Source organism: Lobosporangium transversale (assembly GCF_002105155.1).
Source record: "Lobosporangium transversale strain NRRL 3116 chromosome Unknown BCR41scaffold_2, whole genome shotgun sequence".
NCBI classification, from domain to species: domain Eukaryota; kingdom Fungi; phylum Mortierellomycota; class Mortierellomycetes; order Mortierellales; family Mortierellaceae; genus Lobosporangium; species Lobosporangium transversale.
This window is the reverse complement of record NW_019028980.1, coordinates 1,029,253-1,047,977: the sequence shown is the minus strand read 5'-3', so window position 1 is coordinate 1,047,977 and position 18,725 is coordinate 1,029,253. Positions and strand designations below refer to the sequence as shown.

Below are 18,725 nucleotides of genomic sequence, written 5' to 3'. Positions count from 1 at the left end.
GTGCTGGAGCCAACTGGCTGTGCCACGTCGCAACAAATTGAAAACTAATAAACTCATTTCCTTTTGTATAAAGGAAACTCATTCAACCGTCAAGTCCTTTCACATCACTCTTCTCTCTTTCTCTCTTTTTCTCTCTCTTTCTCCCTTTTTCTCTCTCTTTCTCTCTCTATTCTTCTCTCTCTTCACTCGGTTTTTCTTTTCTTTTGCATTCACATCTTTTCCATATACACATATTCAAGCCATTTATTTCCTCAGTCATGGTTCGATTTACTTCTAAGCTCACACTTGTTCTTGGACTGTGTGCTGCCCTTGCACTAGCCAATACAGCCAACCATGCTGCTGCTGACATCCGATCAGATATCATTTGCAGGAACGGTGCTTGTTACCCCAGAGTCTTCCGACCTACTACAGAGTTCCAAGAAGTTCTTGAGGGCCAGGAGATACCAGGAGGTATGCATGGGGCTATTTGAATAAACAATAACATTAATTTTCGCAGCCAATGTAATTGATCCAATACCGATCCTTTATTTTTTAATAGGTCTTCATGTACAAATGGATTTTGAAACACATCGCAAGTTCGCAAAACTAATGGATCCAGAGATCGAGGCCAGCTCTAAAAAAGATGCTACCAACTCGATCTTGGTCATTGATACAGATTCACCTGGCACAATTCAAAAACATCAAGTTGGGGGCGGTGGCGAAAATAACAATATGCCTCCACCTATTGACCTAAAGCACCCTGATGGAGAATTGACATCGGAAGATTCTGCACAGATGGAGGAAAACAGTCGTATGAACCTCCAGACTGTTTTTGACTCTATTCCCGAACTTGCAAATTTAAAGGATAATGGGAATCAACAACAACAACAACAAAAACAGGAAACGAAACCACCTGTAGTACCACTATTTAAGGGTAACCAGGGTGATCATCAAACATTTACAGAGCAAATGGAAATTCTCAAGACCAATAAGGATCCTGAATCTCTTTTGTCAGCGATGGAAGAACTAGCTGATCTGGCAAGTGATATGGAATTTGGACTCCGTTTAACAAATGGCGAAGACTTGAAGACGCTGGTCGGCTTTCTTGGCTGTAAAAAAGACAACACAGAGGCGGAATGTCATGAAACCCGTCTGTTGAGATCAAAATCTGCGCTTATCATTGGGAATGCTGTGCAGGTAAAAAGCTTTTTTTGTTTTGTTTCCCTTTCTCCTAAGTGTGTAAAAATGATTGTGTGTCTTTAGACATGATCTTTTATTTGATCCTGACTTTTTTTTTCCCTCCTATATTTCCTTTACTTCCTTTACTTCCAATATCATATAGAACCATGAGAAAGCTCAGAGCGCTGGATACAAGAATAGTCTTCACAAGACTCTATTGACACATCTCGAGACTGAAACTGACGCTCAAGTTCTCCGTCGCCTCATCTTCGCCTATGGTAGTCTTGTCCGTGGCTCGAGTAGCGATAAAGATTTCATTCAAGATGAAGACATCTCTAGACTCGCCAAGATCTACAGCAAGAGTACCGACCCTTTGTTTAGACGCAAATGTATTTATGTCATGAGTGACTTTGCAGATCCGGATATGCAGTTTATCAGCCCCAATAACGACACTGATACAGATAATATTCAGTCAGGAGAGAAGCATATAGTAACAAATGTTCAAGATGATAATAGCAAGAACAATCACACCAAGACTATGACAGTCATCGAAAAAGTTGCCCCTAATGTGGGGCCATGGTGTGAGAGTCTTCAGCAGGAGAACCAAAGCAGTGAAGGACGGAGAGAGAATAGTGAGAAGGATGGAGACTGGGAAATTATTGAGCGCGCAGTGGAACTGCTACATGCCTCATATCCTGAAACATGTGTTCTCGTCAATGACAGGATCAAAGACGAGCTGTAGATCTGAAAAAAAAAAAAAAAAAAAAAAAAAAAAAAACGTACACATACACATAGACATTCTTTAGATTCTTTTTAAAATAAACTGTATAAATATAGCCGCTTAGTATCGTCCTACAAGAAGATGTGGTCAATGGAGCGTTTGAATCTATGGACGCAAATATTGTGCTTGAGAACAAAAAAAGACGCGAGCAATAAGCAATAATACGCTTAAAAAAAAAAAAAAAAAAAAAAGTTTATTTTCATAGCACACGCCAATCTTAACGGCGTCCGTTCGCCAAACGCAACCTTTCTCCTTCCAACTAAATAAAACAAATTTAAAAAGAAAAGATAAAAAAGAGAAGGTCAGTCATGGAGATTCTTTTACATATAATACAGTTCGGCCCTTACTTGGATACATGCATAAAAACATACCACTTTCTTAACGCGTGCAAGAATGTATGATGCTGAGGCATTTGCCTTGCAGTTGTCAGGCTCATATGGAGGCTCGATAATGACCTCATCCATTACAATAATAGAATCCTTTGACCAGCGGCATGGTAATCTGTTTAGCATTTAGATATTCAAAAAAGAAGGGGGAGGGAGGGAGCGGAGAGAAATATAAGCAATCAATATGCAAATAGCCTGCTTGCAACTCGAAAAAACTTATACAGCCTTAGAGACAAAGGAAAGGAGGGACATAAAACGTACGTCTTGCTTAAAGCATCGAAAATATCCTGTCCAGCGCTTGATACGCCCACACCAATACGTGCAGCTGCTGCCTGTGCTTCACGAACTGCCTGTTGTTCCCGTTGCTGTATCTTATCCAGGTGTACATAGCCGATTGTTGGTAACGCTGTTGCATAAACATTACTACTGATAGTGCCATTTGTACTGTTGCCGATGTTCTTGCCTGTTTCTTTATCAGAAGATACATCCATAGGTGTTGTGGTATTCGATTCGACACCATTTTTGCTTGCAGGGAGTGGTGTGACGTCCTTGATGTAATTGATCTTCAAGATCCTAAAATCATATTTTGGTCGGGGAGGATTATTTCCAATCGATGGACTGTAATAGGTAGAAGTAGGGGTCGATGTTGTGGTAGTTGACTTGGATAGGCTCTGTGTTCATTTCAACAAAAAAAAAAAAAAAAAAAAAAAAAAAAAAAAAAGCATAGGCATTTCCAAAGTTAAGGATAATATAGGATCCCTTATACTGTTTTTATAAAACAGCTGGGAAATTGTGAAAAAAGGCATTGCCATCCAATTAACAAAAAAACAAAGCAAGCAAATAAGCGACAAACGAGCATATAAACAAACAAATGAAAATGCAGCAGAAACAGAAAAAGTAAAAAGATAAAAAAGGATTGTTGTTTTCGACCACGAGTATGATATGAAGTACAAGGCAGTTCATGATCGTGTCATAGGCGTAGACCTGGCCTTCAAAAGTCTCATCAGCCTGTGTCACGACCTTGACATTCAATCCAATAATCCAGTCCAGACTACCCGAGGAATTAGGATTGGATGCAGCAGAAGAAGCTGATGTAGACACATTCTTGTCTGCTTTTGCTCCTATCCCTGTCCCTGCTCCTGTTCCTGTTCCAGCTGCAGCTGAAGATGAAGACAACTGCGATCCAGGAGCGCCACTATTCTTCGAGGCTCCTGCTCCTGCTCCTGCTCCTTGTTGTCCCTGCCCCTGTCCCTGTCCCTGTCCTTGCCCCTGTGCATGAGTCTGAGCTGCAGATGAGCCTGGAGCTGGCGAGGGTGCCTTGCCAGCAGCAGCAGCAAAGCTGATCGGGGTTGTCTTCTTGTTAAGAGTCTCCATCACAATAAAAAAAAAGTCAGAGAAAAAAAAAAAAAAGAAGAAGAGAGAGGGAGAGAGAAGAAGAAGAGGAAGAGAATGGAGTAGGAAAAGAAGGGTGGATTGGTCTGATGCCAAAGAAAGGATAGGTAAAGTGATGAAAAGAATGTCTTCAGGATGAATGCACTTCAGTCCTTTAGATTCCATATTTGAATGTGCTTTCTACGTCATGTGGTTTATTTCTCGCGAGTATTTGACGCGCTTTTGGACAAACTACGGCAAGGTGTACATGCCATGAACTGTACAGCCACGGGGGGGCTGTATGTTCCCATACGCTATACTGAAGCTGCCCTTATGTTAGATAACTGGCTCGCGCACAGACAAATAGAAATGTGGTCTTCATATTGATGCTCTTATACACTAAAAGTCCCATGCTTCGTTTTTTTTTTCTGTGCAAGCATCGATTTTATTAACTATAACATCATTGTAAGAAGTAAACTGTCTTGATTCTATTTGAGCTCTTCGTCAACTTTGTGAGAAGCATGATTGACAGCATCTTTAGCATGCTTATTGATGGAACGAGCAGCATCTCTGGCGTCCTCCTTGATATGCACGGCTGCATCCTTAATCTCATCCCTGGCATGCTGAACAACATCATTGACATCCTTGCCGAGTTTTCGAGCATGATCGGCAGCGGGACCTTGGGCATTATTGACCCAGGTGTCATAGCTCAATGCGGTTGCATATCCAAGCCAGGCAACATATGGGATCGTCAAGTAACCAGCGTGCTTGTCAACTTTGAAATAATAATATGCCATAGCGACAGAAGACACCTTGAATACAGAATCAAGAATATTTGGAATATCAGCGCGTGTGAATTGGAATGTTGCAGGTATAAAGAAAAAAAAAAAAAAAAAAAAAGTGAATTGAAGTACTCTGGTGAGCTTCGTCATGATGTTTGGAGCGCCAAAAAAATAAATGCCCCTTGACTCTCCAATTCCCGGGCGCGAAATGTGTCTTCCCGTTGTGACAGTTTGACAAAGTCGCAAAAGAAAAGGGAAAGCTGCAGCCTCTTAAATTTCATCATTTGGAAAAGTATAAAAAAAAAGTACATGCAAAAAAATCCACTTACGGTGGCTCCAGTGATAGTGACAAGGGCAGCGCCAAGTTTATTCATACCGAACCTGATGGGTGTGAAGGCAAAATTAAAAGCCAAATTTAATCCATAGAGACCCAATCCAGTTTTTGCAAAATCACGGATCAAAGGCGGTGTGTAGGGTCCGGTACGTAGGGCAACCAAGTGAGATGCATAACCGATAGATATATACAAAGCTGTCCAGACTGGTGCGAAAGCGCGTGCAGGTGGAGCCCAACTTGGCTTCCGTGCTGATTCATAATAAATCTTTGCATTGTCGCGCCATGGTGTAGCGGAGAGGAACCCGCCGACCAAGGGGAGGCCGACGGCCATGATGGGATATCGAGCCAAGTTTGTGTTGAGACTTTGGCAAGCCTGGTGGAGATTATCACCTGACATGTCGAACAAGTTGAGCTTTTGAAAAAGACTGAATGCTAAAAAATGGTGGACTTGGACAACTGAAGAAACGAATTCAGAAAAGAGCAAAAGAAGGAAAGCAATTAGAAAATTGAGAAGATACAGATTGAATTTGAAACAAATGTATCTAATGAATCTCGTTTTGCACCACCTCTAATCTCCACATGTACAAACTTAATTCAGTAAAAAAAAAAAATGACCACAGGGTGACAGGATGAAAAGAGCATTGACCCAAAAGAAGTAAAAGGCGCGTATGATTAAATGTTTATTGAAATGCGTATAAATGTTTATTCGATGTGAATGTGTGTCATTGGAAGGCAAGGCTACATCCCGCCGAAGCTTCTCTTGGACTTGGTCCCCAGGAGGACAGTGATTGACATCATTTATCAAATTGACAAAAAGTTAATCTCTCAGGTGTAATGCGACTAATACAGTGTCTCTCTTCTTTTACTTCTTTCTTCTTTTCCTTTTACTTTCACCTCTTTTTTTTTTCTTTCTTCCTTTTCCCTTTACTCCCAACTAACTCCTCGACCTATTCGATTCCCTCTCCTTTGACTTTGTTTAGCTCTCTTCTTGACAATTCGAAATGTTGTCCACCTCATTACTCCCAAAGCACCATTCCAAATGGAGTGACCGTCAGCGCGAGGTACTCCAAGGTATCGTAAAAGACTTTTCACTCTCCACCCCACAGCTCGAGGCTCTGACTGTCCAGTTCGTGGATCAGATGCGCGTTGGACTGAGTGAACAACAATCCAAGGACTTGGCCATGATTCCCACCTTTGTCACAGGTCGTCCTGATGGTAAGGAGCGTGGTAGTTTCCTTGCCCTGGACCTTGGTGGTACCAACCTTCGGTAAGAAAAAAAGAATGAAAGAAAGAAAGAGAATAAAAGAAGATACTCGAGAAGTGGAAGTGAAAGAGTACATCTCACGGATCGTGAGTCTCTTGAATGAGGTTAAACACGTTGATTTATGGAGGGTTTGCAACGGCTATGAGGAAGGTTTTTTTTTCTCGCAGAAAAATGACGAAATTAGACCACAATTGATCACGGTCCCTTTGTGGATTTGAGCTTGAACAAGTTGCTCCAAGCATAAATTGTGGGGTCGCTTCAGTCAAAAAAAAAAAAAAAAAAAAAAAAAAAGGTTGTTTCTCTTCATCTTTTACTTCCCCGCTTCTCGTATTCGATCATTTGGAAGTACACCGACAATGTAAAAAAAAAAAAAAAAAAAAAATCTACGTTCAGTCGCTGTTATCGTTATCTTGTACTAGATGCAACTTTATTTTCCTACGCTGATAGATTAAATATGGCATGTCAACAAGGAGAAGAGCTTAAAGGCAGACGACCTTACATGCCTGTGGTTATCAATGGTGGTTTACAACAAATGCCCCCAACATCTACACTCAGGTCCTAACACAAATCCATTTTTTGTTTATCTGCATTGCAATGCAATAGTGTGTGCTTGATTTCATTGAAGGGCGACCACAAGCTCGAGTCGCATCACAAGGCTTTTAAAGTGTCTGATCACTTGCAGCAAGCCGATGTCAAGGAGTTGATGGACTTTATCGCAGTCTCAATTAATGAATTCATCACAAGTGAACACATCAACGCAAAGATTTGTGAACATCCCTCCGATTCCGAATCACTGGAGCTTGGCTTCACATTCTCTTTTCCTGTTGCTCAGACAGCCGTTGATGCTGGCAAGTTGCTTCGTTGGACCAAGGGCTTTAGCTGTCCCGGTGCAGTAGGAGCTGACATTGTTCAATTGCTCCAAGAGGCTCTCGACCGCAATAAAGTCAATGTTCATGTTGGTAAGATGAACAGACAATCATACAACTGAGGTTTAAAAATATCGAGGTATTATAGTTGGATTAACAAAATACCTAATTCCATCTTTTTTTTTTTATTGCATCCTATTCCTTAGCTGCCTTGGTTAATGACACTGTTGGTACACTCTTGGCTCACTCGTACATTAATCCTGGTACCTATATTGGTGCAATTTTCGGAACTGGCACCAACGGTGCATATGTTGAAAAGACTCATAACATCAAGACTATGACTAGCGATGCTAGCGAGATGATCATTAATATTGAATGGGGTAATTTTGACAAAGAAAAGGCATTCCTTCCTGTTACTATCTTCGACAACAAATTGGACCGTGAATCGATCGTAAGTATCACCCGAATAGTTTTAAAAATTCGAGTAGATCACATGATCCCATACAAACATCTTAACCTGCTTTCCAAAACTTTCAAATATGGCACTTATGTCATAGAACCCTGGTGTCCATGTATTTGAAAAAATGATCTCAGGAATGTACCTGGGTGAGATCACACGCAACGTTCTATTGCACTTGATTGATCAACGCGTGCTGTTTGAGGGGACCAGCAGTCCAAAACTGAATCAGCACTGGGTTTTTGAGACTAAATTCATGTCAGCAATAGAGGAAGACGACTCTGCTAGTTTGATTCCTACAGCACAGATTTTGGAACAAGAGCTGGATATCAAGATTAATACACAGGCTGATCGTGAGATCGTGAAGTTTGTTTGCCAGTTAGTAGGCATACGGGCCGCCAGGTTGAGTGCTATGGCTACAGCTGCAGTAATTCGACAGGGTGTGGAGGTGGGAGCCCTTCGCGAATATGAATACCCTTTGCAGTTGAGCATTTATGACAAGGGGGATGTTGATCTAAATGGCCAACCGAAGATCGAAAGCCTCAGTATCAGCGGCAATGGTAATGGCAATGGTAATAGTAACCGTGTTGTTGATCCCAACAAGCAAACTATTCATGTCGGCATTGATGGATCGGTCTTTGAGCACTACCCCCACTTTAAGGAGCGCATGGAGCAATGCCTTGTAGAGCTTCTAGGACCGCATGTTATGGACATTGTTAAGCTTGGAATTGCAAGGTAATCCTTCGAAATATATAATTCTCTTTTCAAAGAGGTTTGCGCTGCTTTACTTACTAATTTCTGTATTTGCTCTTATAAACAAATAGGGATGGCTCAGGTGTTGGTGCAGCATTGGCGGCACTGATTGCTACCAAAGCAGCAAATGACTCTCGTTGAACCTTTTACTTCTGAACAACTGTAAGGCGTAAAGTGAGGTGGGAACAGGATCAAACATAGTATATATACTTATATATTTAACAACTAGGGTTGGATACAACGTTCTACAATCGTGTAAAATAACAATAAAAAAAAATTGTATGCCACCAATATCTCTGCAGTCTATGTTCATTTCGCATTATCGCACGACATTCGAGAAAATAAAATTCGGCCGACGAACGAGAATGTAAGAGGAAGCATTATAACGCTCTTCATCAATGCTATCATTCGCTCTAGGGACTGGAGTTAACAATAGAGGCTTTAAGCGGGTAGAAGTTGTCTTTATGGACTTTGGGGCCTTAGTATATACCTTTTTCTCCTCTTCCCAAGACTTCATTCCTTTTTATTTCTAAGGATTCACCTCCTAGGGGTTTATAATACCGTCCAGAATGCATCGACCATGTTTGGTTATTCAGCGAGAAAAAGAGCGGGAAGAAATCAGATGTTAATCTTATTCATTATTCCTCTTGTCAAAAAAAAAAAAAAAGCAAATATTTTTGTTCTCTTCATTAAAATTGGATGATCATAATGTAGGTGTAGTTCGAAGAAAGAAAGAAAGAGAAAGAAAGTCCCTATTCGACATATGCGGGACAAATCATAGCATAAATCAATCAAATGACATTTCACTCTACTGATTACTCAATGAGAAAGTAAAAGAAAGGAAGAAAGAAAAGCCTCGTACATCGTATCAAAGAGGCGCTCTTCGCAAGTGATGACTACATCAAACTCCTTTCTGCTCTTTCCGGGTATATTTTTGGAGAGGTATTGATCTTCTGATTCCTATCGGGTACCAACAACCAACTATAGATTGGTATCTCAAAAAAAGATTATAGATAGTAGCACGTTGTGTACCTCCATGCTTGGACTCTGGTTGGAGGCGCAAATGACTGCAGAGCGAGCCATGCCAGAAAATGCCCAATAAGACCCTTTTAATACTAATATTGTTATTGCTACTAATGCAGGAACTAGAGTCCTCGCCAGAAAGTCATGAACTGGATATATTTTTCAGGCATTTAAATTGAATAGAATACTTCCATTTTTGGACATCAAGAATTTTGAGAATTTTTTTTTTTTTTTTCTATTGTGCTTTTCAAGCTTCGTACGAAAATTGTATTTTTGCAAATAATAATTCAAATTGAGTATTTTAAAATATATCCAGTTCATGACTTTCTGGCGAGGACTCTACTCTAATCAAGGAAGAAAAAAGAAGGACGCAATGCCACCGCAATTTGCTTTGTCTAAGCGTATCTAAGAAAAGTGTAAGCTTTAGGAATAACTACCGCACCTCCACTCCGCTTTCAATAAGATATTGCTGCAGATACCATTGCCCAAAGCGCTGACGTCCCTTCTGAGATGAGCAGCGATTTTGACATATTTTTAACCGGTTATAACAGATTAAAACTGGTTAAAACGGTTAAACTGGTGAAAACCTGTGATAACTGGTTAATCGGTGGCGGTGCGGTTAATTACATTCGTAATAAGATTTAACGTTCTTATTGCTGTCTGCAGACTTTTTCTTTTTTTCCCTTTGCAATAAACCTCACCTACTAAAGAACATTGCAGACAATTATGCATCACACAACTGCCAGTCACTAGTGGTGCGCCATGAAGGACCAAATCTGATAATAAATTTGGAATATACTGAGAAAACAATGGGAGCCTTTCTTTGTGTAAAGAAAAGGATGTGTACTCTATTCAATTTAAAATATAAAATATATCCAGTTTATGACTTTTTGGCAAGGGCCTTAAATTGAAGTGAAAAAAAAAAAAAAAACAACAGAGTTGTTATACATTATATAATATACAAGGCTTTTTTATATTTGTTCACAACTTTTGGCAAGGCGGGATTGAGGGCAGTGTCTTTTCCAGAACTGTAACTCTCTCTACCTCCGAATGGCCTTTGTGACTAAGCATACTCGAATCCTATTTGGGGCTAGTAGATAACCAAGCGTCGAGGGATTTGAATGCAGTTTGAGCCTCGAAGTATAACAAAGACTTTTGCTTCTTCCCTTTCTATTTCACTTCTTTTTTCACCTTCGTCTTCGTTTTCATCATGCCCCGTGTTCCTCGATGCACAAAATTCGATATCGGTCAATGTTCTCTCGAAATCCAGGATGGGACAGAAGCGCACATAAACGAATATCACTCCTTGAGGACAATAAAATTTAGATCGCATTATACGGGTGACCTTCTCACTGTCGACCGTGATCCCAATCGCTTTTTTTATTATGCTTGTCCACATATAAGTTGTAATCACATATCGAACCTCGCATCGGACCCTCCAAAGCACCACAAGAAGTGCAGGAAGTTCATGGAAGACCCCTTCCAAGCTTCTGGCAACACTAATACCAATCCTACCATTACTCGTTCTAGCAGCCCTGTCTTCGCTGACAGCCCCACTGCCTCTGATAGGCCGGCTCCAGAAGAAATTGAGAAAGAGCACCAGAATTCTGCAGTGACTAGCAACGTCCCTAGCAAGCCCATTGGCGCAACTTTGGTCGAAAAACCACAGATAAAAAAAAAATCTAACGTAACATCAGAGCTCATCAAAGCAGCGCGAGTTTTTTTTTGCTGAACTTGACGAAAATCAGGAAGCGGAGAAGGAGCTGGTCCAAGAGGGGCCCTCGCTCTCTGATCTCAAGGCGGAGATCTCCAAGATTCGACCCCTTATAGTCAACATGACATATGAGTTGAGTCGATTGTCCATTTCCTTGGAAGAAAATAATAGAATTGCAAGAAAAAAAGTCCGCGAAGAAGCCAGGACACAAAGATCCATTGCTCTCTTTCATACACTTATGACTGAAGGTAAGATTGAGACGTCAACCCCGAGTAAGCGAGGCTCTCTGGCGTGAACATTTTGGACTTTTAAGAGGCTAATATATTTTTCACTCTAAAATTTATATCTGTCCATTAGGTCATTGTATAAGCCCAAATCAAATGGAATCCCTCAAGGCCAGGGCAGATGCCAATGGTATGCCCCCACCGTCCATAGTAGACACCAGGAGACTTCCGCTGAATACTGTTTATTCCGAGATGCTACAAAAGATGTTTACAAGATTAGCATCGAAGCCTGAGGATGATGAAGATTATGAAGAGGAGGATACTGATGGTAGCGATACTAACGATATGACCGATGATGATCATATAAAGGAGCTGAAAGGAATATTAAAAAAAGAAGGATGGAAGACTGAGGATTTTGTAAAGTATAAAGGGGAGGAGAAAAGAGTCTCTAATAATGATCATCTCTTTGACCCAAAAAAGGTGTTTACTAAAGCAGGACTAAAGCCTGAAGATTATAAGGGAGAAGAAAGAGAAGAGATGGAGGAGGGACATGAAGAAGACCTAGTGGAGGTCAAGGATGAAGAGGAGAGAGATAAAGTGGGGGGAGAAGCGATGAACAGCTATGAGGATAAGACAAAACGTAAATCAGTTGAAGTTGAGGACGTCGACGATGGCGCAAACAGGTTGAAATAAAAAAATCTAGCCCAAATCTCACTGAGGCACTTGCTGTAACCAGAAGGGACCCTTTGGTTGAAAAACGACCAACTAATTTTTTTTTTTTTTTTTTTTTTTTTTTTTTTTTTGGAATGAGTGATGTTAAAAGGACACAGATGCAATCTGCAAGGCTTTTGCTTATAGAATTAATTGTTTCGATCATTTTAATAGAGATTGTACAAAGATACTCAAAGGAAGTCTTTTTTTTTGTCCATCAGCAAAAACCCTTATCCCACTTTTCCTCTAGGTAACTAGTTACTCCGCTTGGTGCGCCTGCGCTTCAAGTGGTTATTAGCTGCTTTGTGCTCAACAAAAACTGTATCGGTGCCAGGCTCATCCTGAGTCTTAGAACTAAGTGGCCCGTTAGATCCAATAAAGGCTATATCGTCATCGGATTCGACAACAATGCACCGTTTTTTTAGTACGGGAACCGCGCTATCTTGAGCCTCGTCCTTCAAAGGCAGTTTCCGAATGTTCCGTTTGCCCTTCCTTGCCGATGCTAGAACCTGATCGAAGACATCCACATCATTCCTGTTATCCAAGTATATTGCTTGTAGCTCCTTCTCAAACAAGGCAATCTGTGTTGGCTCATTTGGGCCTTCAGGAACTTGCTTCTTAAAGGCGTTGGCAATAAAATCCATATTTACCTAATGATCAGAAGTGATTAATGTTCACGTAGATATTGTCTTCCCTAGCTGTTAATGAAATTGACAAGAAGTAGACATTACCTTTAGATTACCAGTCAATAACCGTGAGAATCGGATCCTCTGGTATACGGTATTGACATAGTTTCCCCAGGTGGCGTATGGGTTGACGACCTGTTCGATGGCGATTGCAGCATGGATGCCACAAGAGTCCCGTTTTCGGCACTTTCGGACCTGGAATGAGCCCATATTTTCATGAGCTTGCCTCCACCTTTCTTTGTCCACGCTTAGTGGCGCCAACCATGCCACTAGAGTCTCAGCTACATACTTCTCACTTCGACAGCAGAAATCACCAACATAAGCCCGATATTGAGGGAGATCAAGGTAGGCAGCAGTCCAGTAATCCTCTACATAAAAATAGCGAACACCTTTTCGGTTTTACCCCGTTCAATAAGTTTCCTCTCCACTCGACTCGGCCCATCTTCCAAGCTCAAGGAAGGGTCCAAGAACAAGTAACGACCGTTTTGACCATAGCATTTTCGGAAAAAAGCTAAGATGCCACGGACCGCGTGCACGTTCAGGCATTCATCCGTGCCAAGAGAAACTATACTCTCTATATGCGAATGTGAATTGTCGAACTCCTCTTGATTGAACATCATACAATGGACAGGGGTTCTTTGGTTGATTTCTTGGCTGAGCCAGGTAGCAAAGTCGCGGTGAAGCTTACCAGGTCCGTTGGCAAAAGTTGCGAGCCAATCCAACTCATTTTTGCGGCGTTCTGCAAACCTCCTCGTAAGGTTCGCCTTATAAAATATAGGATATGAAAGGGCTTCAGTTGTGAATATTATAAAGTACATAAAGCAGCAGTTACATCAACCTCAAAGCTTACCTCGTTTATCGCGTAGACGGCTTCGTTTGTGTAACAAAAGTCAAACTCCTTAAAATTGGCCAGACAGCTAGAGTCTTTGTTTTGTAGTTCCCGGATGACTCCGGGCTGCACAGAAGGAACCGCCGGCAATGCAAGGGCTTCATCACGCTGAAGAGCGGCTTTGAGCTCGTCGTCGGAGGGGTTTTCCAGATAAGTTGGTGTTCCTGTTGTAACCGGCTGTGGCATACGGAGCAGAGCCTGAATCAGCTCTTCTCCCGTTCTATTGGCGCTGCGTAGCCATTTTAGAGTCAAAAAGTCAGGAATAATGCTGATATACTTCATTTTGAATTGAAAGTGATGGTTTCTAATGGAAAGTAAGCGGATTGAGTGAGGTAGATTAGTTGCAAAGCGAAAAGTGGGTTCTAGTGCATATTTATACCGGATCGAGCCCTATTTGCCCCCAGGTATAAACGTAAGGGAGCATGCAGCAGGGAAAGCGTACAGTAAGATGTGCCATAGAGTACAGACTGCAGATGCCAAACTCGGTGTGTGACACAGAGTACAGGCGCCGGATGTAAATTTTAGGAACATACGACCGAGAAAGCGTATAGTAAGATGCAACACAGAGTACAGACTGCAGATGCCGGATCCGATGTGCGACACAGAGTACAGGTGCCGGATGTAAATTTTAGGAAAGGTACGGAAGAGAAAACGAATAGTAAATGTAACGCAGAGTACAGACTGCAGATGCCGGATTCGGTATGTGACACAGAGTACAGACGTCGGATGTAAATTTTAGGGAACATGCAACAGGAAAGATATATAATAGGATATAGTACAGAGCACAGGCTGCAAGCGCCGGATCCGACGCAGCAAAGCATGCTGAATTAGTGTTTACAGTGCATCTCTATCATGACGCTGAGTGTCAAAAATTAATGACAAAAATGGTACACGATGTTTTGACCTAATGAGTAAAAGATGGAGGAGATCCTAAACCGGATTAACAGTATTATTTAGGATCCTGTAAAATAGCATTAATAAAAGTACAGGACCAGAGAGGACCAAGCTCCGCGATTTCGAAATTTTGCTTTAAAAGCCATCATTCTTCCCTCACAAAACGTGCTTTACACCTATTTCCAGTAACTATAACTGCCTAAGTACATACTGAAACTTTTTCTTCCGATTTTCGTACCTGTGTAGACAGGCTGATAATGGAAAGTTAATGAAAGTATCGGTACAGCTCATCTAATATCTTAAATTTAGTTTGGGAAGCATGACTTCTGCCAACCAAACTCCTTCTTCCGGACCATCGACCCCCTATAGCCGTGAGTGGAGGGAAGCCTTGACTGGTCGGGACCTGCTTAATTGGGCTTTCCCAAGCGTTACCGAGATCAGTGAGGCCGCGATCGAGGGCATTTTTTGCAAGAAGGATGAGAATTCAATCATTCCTTGTAGTGAAATCGCAACTCTCCAAACAATTCCCTCGGCCAAGAACCTCCTTTACGCTAAACGCCTTATTGGCGAGCTTGATACTGGGGCAAGAACACGCTCCCATACAAATGAAGGCTCCTGGGCCGTGAGGATCGGTAGCTTCGGTAATTTCGATAAAACGACAATCAAGCTTCTCGACCCAATAGTGTTCGAAGCTATGGATATGGCTAGAGGCATCCGTGAAATGCTGAAATGGATTGGGGACAATGCCTCTTCTGCGAGAGACCCATTTGCTGTTTGGTTCCGCGACCAGTTACTCAATGCCCCAAACATTATGCAACTAAGCTTTAGAGCATCTACTCATGTGCCACTCAACTTGAGCAGTGCCTTGTTTTTCAGGAACGAGCAATACATCGATGACGAAGCAATACGTCTTGTCCTGGACCTTTTTTCGGAGCACTATACAGCCAATAATCAGTATATTTTCATCCCACCATTAAGAATCCAGCAATGGACGAGCAGCACTAAATACAACAAGTCATTTCTCTGGAAAAAAGAAGAGCTTGAAAGTGGGCGAGTCGAAAAGGCCTTCGCTGTAGTCCACATGCAGCATTTAGATCATTGGGGAGCCGTACAGATCGACTTCATCAACCAGGAGTTGTCATTTGGTGACTCTCTTGCGATGAATTGCCCAATTACTGTAGAGTCTGGGATCAGGAAATGGCTGGTGGCCTGCAAAATTGGAGAAAATAAATGGAAGAGAGGAATGGGGTTGTTTCGTATCGCCCGGCAACCATCAACAAGCGGTTCATGTGGAATAATTGCTCTCAATGCAATTGAGCATGCTGTTAACCCAAGCATAAGCCTCTGGGAGCCCCAGAGTGCTGTAGAACATCGCATGCGCATGCTTGAGTTAGTAACCGCCTACTCCACAGTAAGTAGTCTAAATAACTATTCCATTTTGGATATGTTAAGTCCTTTCGGCGCTGAGGGCCTAAATGCCGTTCACTGAAGCCATCGACATATTACGGCCTTCATTATAGCTTTCTCCCCCCGAGGTCCCCGAGGTCCCCAAGGAAGGTTCAAGCGACAGCAGTGAAGTCGGGCAAGATGAGGAAAGTGGCCAACAAAAGGACGTCGAGGGTGAGAGTCAAAGTGGTAGTTGTGATGGCAGCCAGAGTGATAGCGAAACTGGGGGCTACTATGACAGAGAAGGCTATCGCCTAAGCGATACCGATGAGGATAGTCAAAGGAATACTAACGGGGAGGAGACAGAGGATGATGAAGAGCGTCAATGCTCTAATTTAGCTAGTGAGGCTGGCTCAAAGGACATTGCTCATTGGGAGCCTCGTTTCCACTATGTGTTTGACAGCTTTCCTGAAGCAGAGGCCGCAATCAAAACGTGGGCTAGACGCAGTGGGTTCAGAGCGCGTATTGGACAGGCTAATTATAGTGAACGGCCCCGTGGTAAAAGACACGTCTTTTTTTTGTTTTTTTTTGTTACTTGTTAGATTTATAGCTCTAACTTCCTTCTTATTACAAATAGTGGTCTTTTTATGCAAGCACTCAGGGAAAAGTAAATCTTCCAAGACTTCTGATCCATCTATGCAACGGAGGTCAAAGTCAGGACGTAAGCAATGCCCTTTCAAGCTTACCATTAGGTCCCCTAATATAATTGCTCCGCTCTGGCATATCACCACGCTAGAGCGCGAACATAATCATGCTTGCGAAGTAGAAGCCGGCGTACACATCGACCCCTTGAGTCAGGAAGTCCTAGGAAAGATAGGCCACTATGCTGCAGGGGGCCTCAGCTTAGATAATATAATGTACCTCCTCCAGACGGATTTCGTTGGAGGGATGTTCCATCGTCGACAAGTATCCAATGCCATCCAAAAAGTTAAGGCGCTCAAGAAGTGTGCCTGCGACTATTCAGAAGCTAGTGCGCTGGTTAAAGTGCTGGAGGACAGAATTCGCCAAGACAATGGTTGGTTCTTCAAAATAGAGCGAGATCAAAAAAATAGACTCAGCAAGGTTTTCTGGATGTCGCCTTCTCAACGATCCTGTTACGGTCGCTACCGAGATGTTGTGTTGAATGACAACACATCAAACACCAACCGATTCAACATGTACCTGAACGTCTTTGTTGTGGTGGATAGCGCTGGCAGAAGCCGCCTTGTGGCAAGCTCTTTAGTTTTGAACGAGACAACCGAGGACTATGCATGGATATTGAGTGCTTTACTAGAAGCATGCGACGGAAAGGCTCCCGGTGTGATAATTGTGGATGATGACCCAGCCATGGAGGCAGCCTGCCGTGACATACTTGCCGATACGATCCTTCTCAACTGTATCTGGCACATGAGCGAGAACCTTAAGAAGAAGCTTCGGAGCCCTCTGCGTGACGAATGGGAGCTCTTCTACTCTTCTTTCTGGAGGGTCAGAAATTCCATCACTGTACACGAATTCGAAACAAGGTGGGAAGAAGAGGTCGCTGTATACGGTGAGGAGGACGAGAAGGTGCGGTCCTACCTGAATAGGCTTTACCAAAAGCGTGCGAAGTGGGCGTGGGCTTGGATTGGCGTGAAGTTTACAGCAGGAATGGCGTCGACACAGAGAGTCAAAGGGATCCACGCAGTCTTGAAGAAAAACCTCTCCAGGAAGACAGAGCTTGTATCTCTATTCGATAAAATCGAGGAGGTACTTGCATCACAAGAGCGGACTTCAGAGTACCTTTTATACAGAATGGATCAGAACGATGGACCCACCGTCTCTACTGTTGCAAGGCAAATATTTAATTCGGTTTACGAAAGGAACAATCACTTCCTTGGTGTTGCGGCTAGGAACCAAATGGCTATGGAGATGATCCGGTCCTTCTATTATCGTTCGAAGCTCTGCGAGCCTGCCGAATTCCTTGCTCCACTCTCCAGAAATGGAAGCCATGAGCCCAATGAGGTGAGATGATTTCTTTATTTTTTATTTTGTTTTAAAAAATAAAAATAAAATATATATAGAAATATAATATATACATATTTATTTATTATTTTTCATCTCACGATTAGCGCATTGAGCTGAGCGCAAGGCAGGACCGCCGGAAGTTCTCACTAGATTCCTTTGTTTCCAGAATCGGGACACAACAGATCACATTTGCATACGAGGTCACCTACATGTTGGACCACACAGGAGCGGAACGGCAACAGCTTGTAGTCCTCAATGACGGTTCCTACGTCTGCTCTTGTCTTCTCTTGCAAAATTCCGGAATTGTGTGCCGCCATTTTTTCCATTTGACGACAGTTACCCCGAGATGTAGGTATCATATTAGCCTGATCCCAAGGCGATGGTTTAGAGACACATTGCAAGACGATCCTGAACTTGATGTTTCAACAGAGGCATTCCAATATGCCATGTCACATTATCAAGTGGAAAGCGAGACACCACCGATCACTTACATGGACGATTTGAGAAGAGTTTTCGTACCTCCAATCGCTGTCCCCTCAGAAGACCAGGCTCTAATATCCAGAAAACGGAAGTATGCAGCTCTAACAGCGCTGACAAAGCGCCCAGTCAATTCTGTGGAAAATGATCCTGATGTCTATGATGCAGTCTTAAGCAAACTAGAAGAGGCCATCATCGAAGGAAGAGACAGCACTTACATAGAGAACCCTGTCAAGGGCAATCAAAAGGGCAGACCACGCTCTAAGCGGCACAAAAGCTTTTTGGAGAAGTTGAGGAAGGAGTCCCACCAAAAAAAGACTTCCCGTATATTAGCTATTCAAACTTAGCCCTTCATTTTCCTATCTTTTCATTATTTTCTTCTTGAAAGTCCTTGTTATCGAAAAAAAAAAAAAAAAAAAAAAAAAAGTCTTTTCGTTGTCTAGGTAGCGGGCAACAATTCAAGTCATACATGTATATCTTTACAGCTGGTTTACAAATATTTAGAGAAAAGAGAAGCAAAACAAAA

At 42.3% G+C, this 18,725-nt stretch overlaps 8 protein-coding genes across 8 annotated transcripts; 5 read left to right on the top strand and 3 right to left on the bottom strand.

The window, feature by feature from the left end:
* Positions 1-71: 71 nt before the first annotated feature.
* On the top strand, positions 72-1,900 carry BCR41DRAFT_418450 (hypothetical protein; the record flags this gene model as incomplete). Its single annotated transcript, XM_022029623.1, has 3 exons — positions 72-450; positions 539-1,176; positions 1,322-1,900. The coding sequence occupies exons 1-3, from the start codon at positions 258-260 to the stop codon at positions 1,898-1,900; spliced, it is 1,410 nt and encodes a 469-aa protein (XP_021886050.1). The 5' UTR covers positions 72-257.
* A 230-nt stretch (positions 1,901-2,130) lies between these two features.
* On the bottom strand, positions 2,131-3,730 carry BCR41DRAFT_345178 (anticodon-binding domain-domain-containing protein). The gene is made up of 4 exons (XM_022022662.1): positions 3,271-3,730; positions 2,587-2,999; positions 2,311-2,440; positions 2,131-2,198 (listed from the first exon to the last, which is right to left on the bottom strand). The coding sequence occupies exons 1-4, from the start codon at positions 3,697-3,699 to the stop codon at positions 2,157-2,159; spliced, it is 1,014 nt and encodes a 337-aa protein (XP_021886049.1). The 5' UTR covers positions 3,700-3,730; the 3' UTR covers positions 2,131-2,156.
* Positions 3,731-4,180: 450 nt separating this feature from the next.
* BCR41DRAFT_345176 (TspO/MBR family-domain-containing protein) lies at positions 4,181-5,311 on the bottom strand. Its single transcript, XM_022022661.1, has 2 exons — positions 4,808-5,311; positions 4,181-4,508 (listed from the first exon to the last, which is right to left on the bottom strand). Exons 1-2 carry the CDS (start codon positions 5,207-5,209, stop codon positions 4,185-4,187), a joined length of 726 nt encoding a protein of 241 aa, XP_021886048.1. The 5' UTR covers positions 5,210-5,311; the 3' UTR covers positions 4,181-4,184.
* Positions 5,312-5,700: 389 nt separating this feature from the next.
* On the top strand, positions 5,701-8,440 carry BCR41DRAFT_345175 (hypothetical protein). The gene is made up of 5 exons (XM_022022660.1): positions 5,701-6,079; positions 6,680-7,035; positions 7,149-7,393; positions 7,500-8,134; positions 8,224-8,440. Exons 1-5 carry the CDS (start codon positions 5,814-5,816, stop codon positions 8,291-8,293), a joined length of 1,572 nt encoding a protein of 523 aa, XP_021886047.1. The 5' UTR covers positions 5,701-5,813; the 3' UTR covers positions 8,294-8,440.
* Positions 8,441-10,209: 1,769 nt separating this feature from the next.
* BCR41DRAFT_72838 (hypothetical protein) lies at positions 10,210-10,974 on the top strand. The gene has a single exon (XM_022030998.1). The coding sequence runs from the start codon at positions 10,386-10,388 to the stop codon at positions 10,905-10,907; it is 522 nt and encodes a 173-aa protein (XP_021886046.1). The 5' UTR covers positions 10,210-10,385; the 3' UTR covers positions 10,908-10,974.
* Positions 10,975-11,010: 36 nt separating this feature from the next.
* Positions 11,011-11,806, top strand: BCR41DRAFT_383193 (hypothetical protein; the record flags this gene model as incomplete). The annotated part of the gene is made up of 2 exons (XM_022027433.1): positions 11,011-11,137; positions 11,247-11,806. 2 exons carry the CDS (start codon positions 11,011-11,013, stop codon positions 11,804-11,806), a joined length of 687 nt encoding a protein of 228 aa, XP_021886045.1.
* Positions 11,807-12,078: 272 nt separating this feature from the next.
* On the bottom strand, positions 12,079-13,681 carry BCR41DRAFT_391835 (hypothetical protein; the record flags this gene model as incomplete). Its single annotated transcript, XM_022028391.1, has 4 exons — positions 12,079-12,474; positions 12,556-12,878; positions 13,082-13,274; positions 13,361-13,681. 4 exons carry the CDS (start codon positions 13,679-13,681, stop codon positions 12,079-12,081), a joined length of 1,233 nt encoding a protein of 410 aa, XP_021886044.1.
* A 740-nt stretch (positions 13,682-14,421) lies between these two features.
* On the top strand, positions 14,422-16,100 carry BCR41DRAFT_72808 (hypothetical protein). The gene has a single exon (XM_022030997.1). It carries the CDS (start codon positions 14,613-14,615, stop codon positions 15,780-15,782), a length of 1,170 nt encoding a protein of 389 aa, XP_021886043.1. The 5' UTR covers positions 14,422-14,612; the 3' UTR covers positions 15,783-16,100.
* Positions 16,101-18,725: the final 2,625 nt, after the last annotated feature.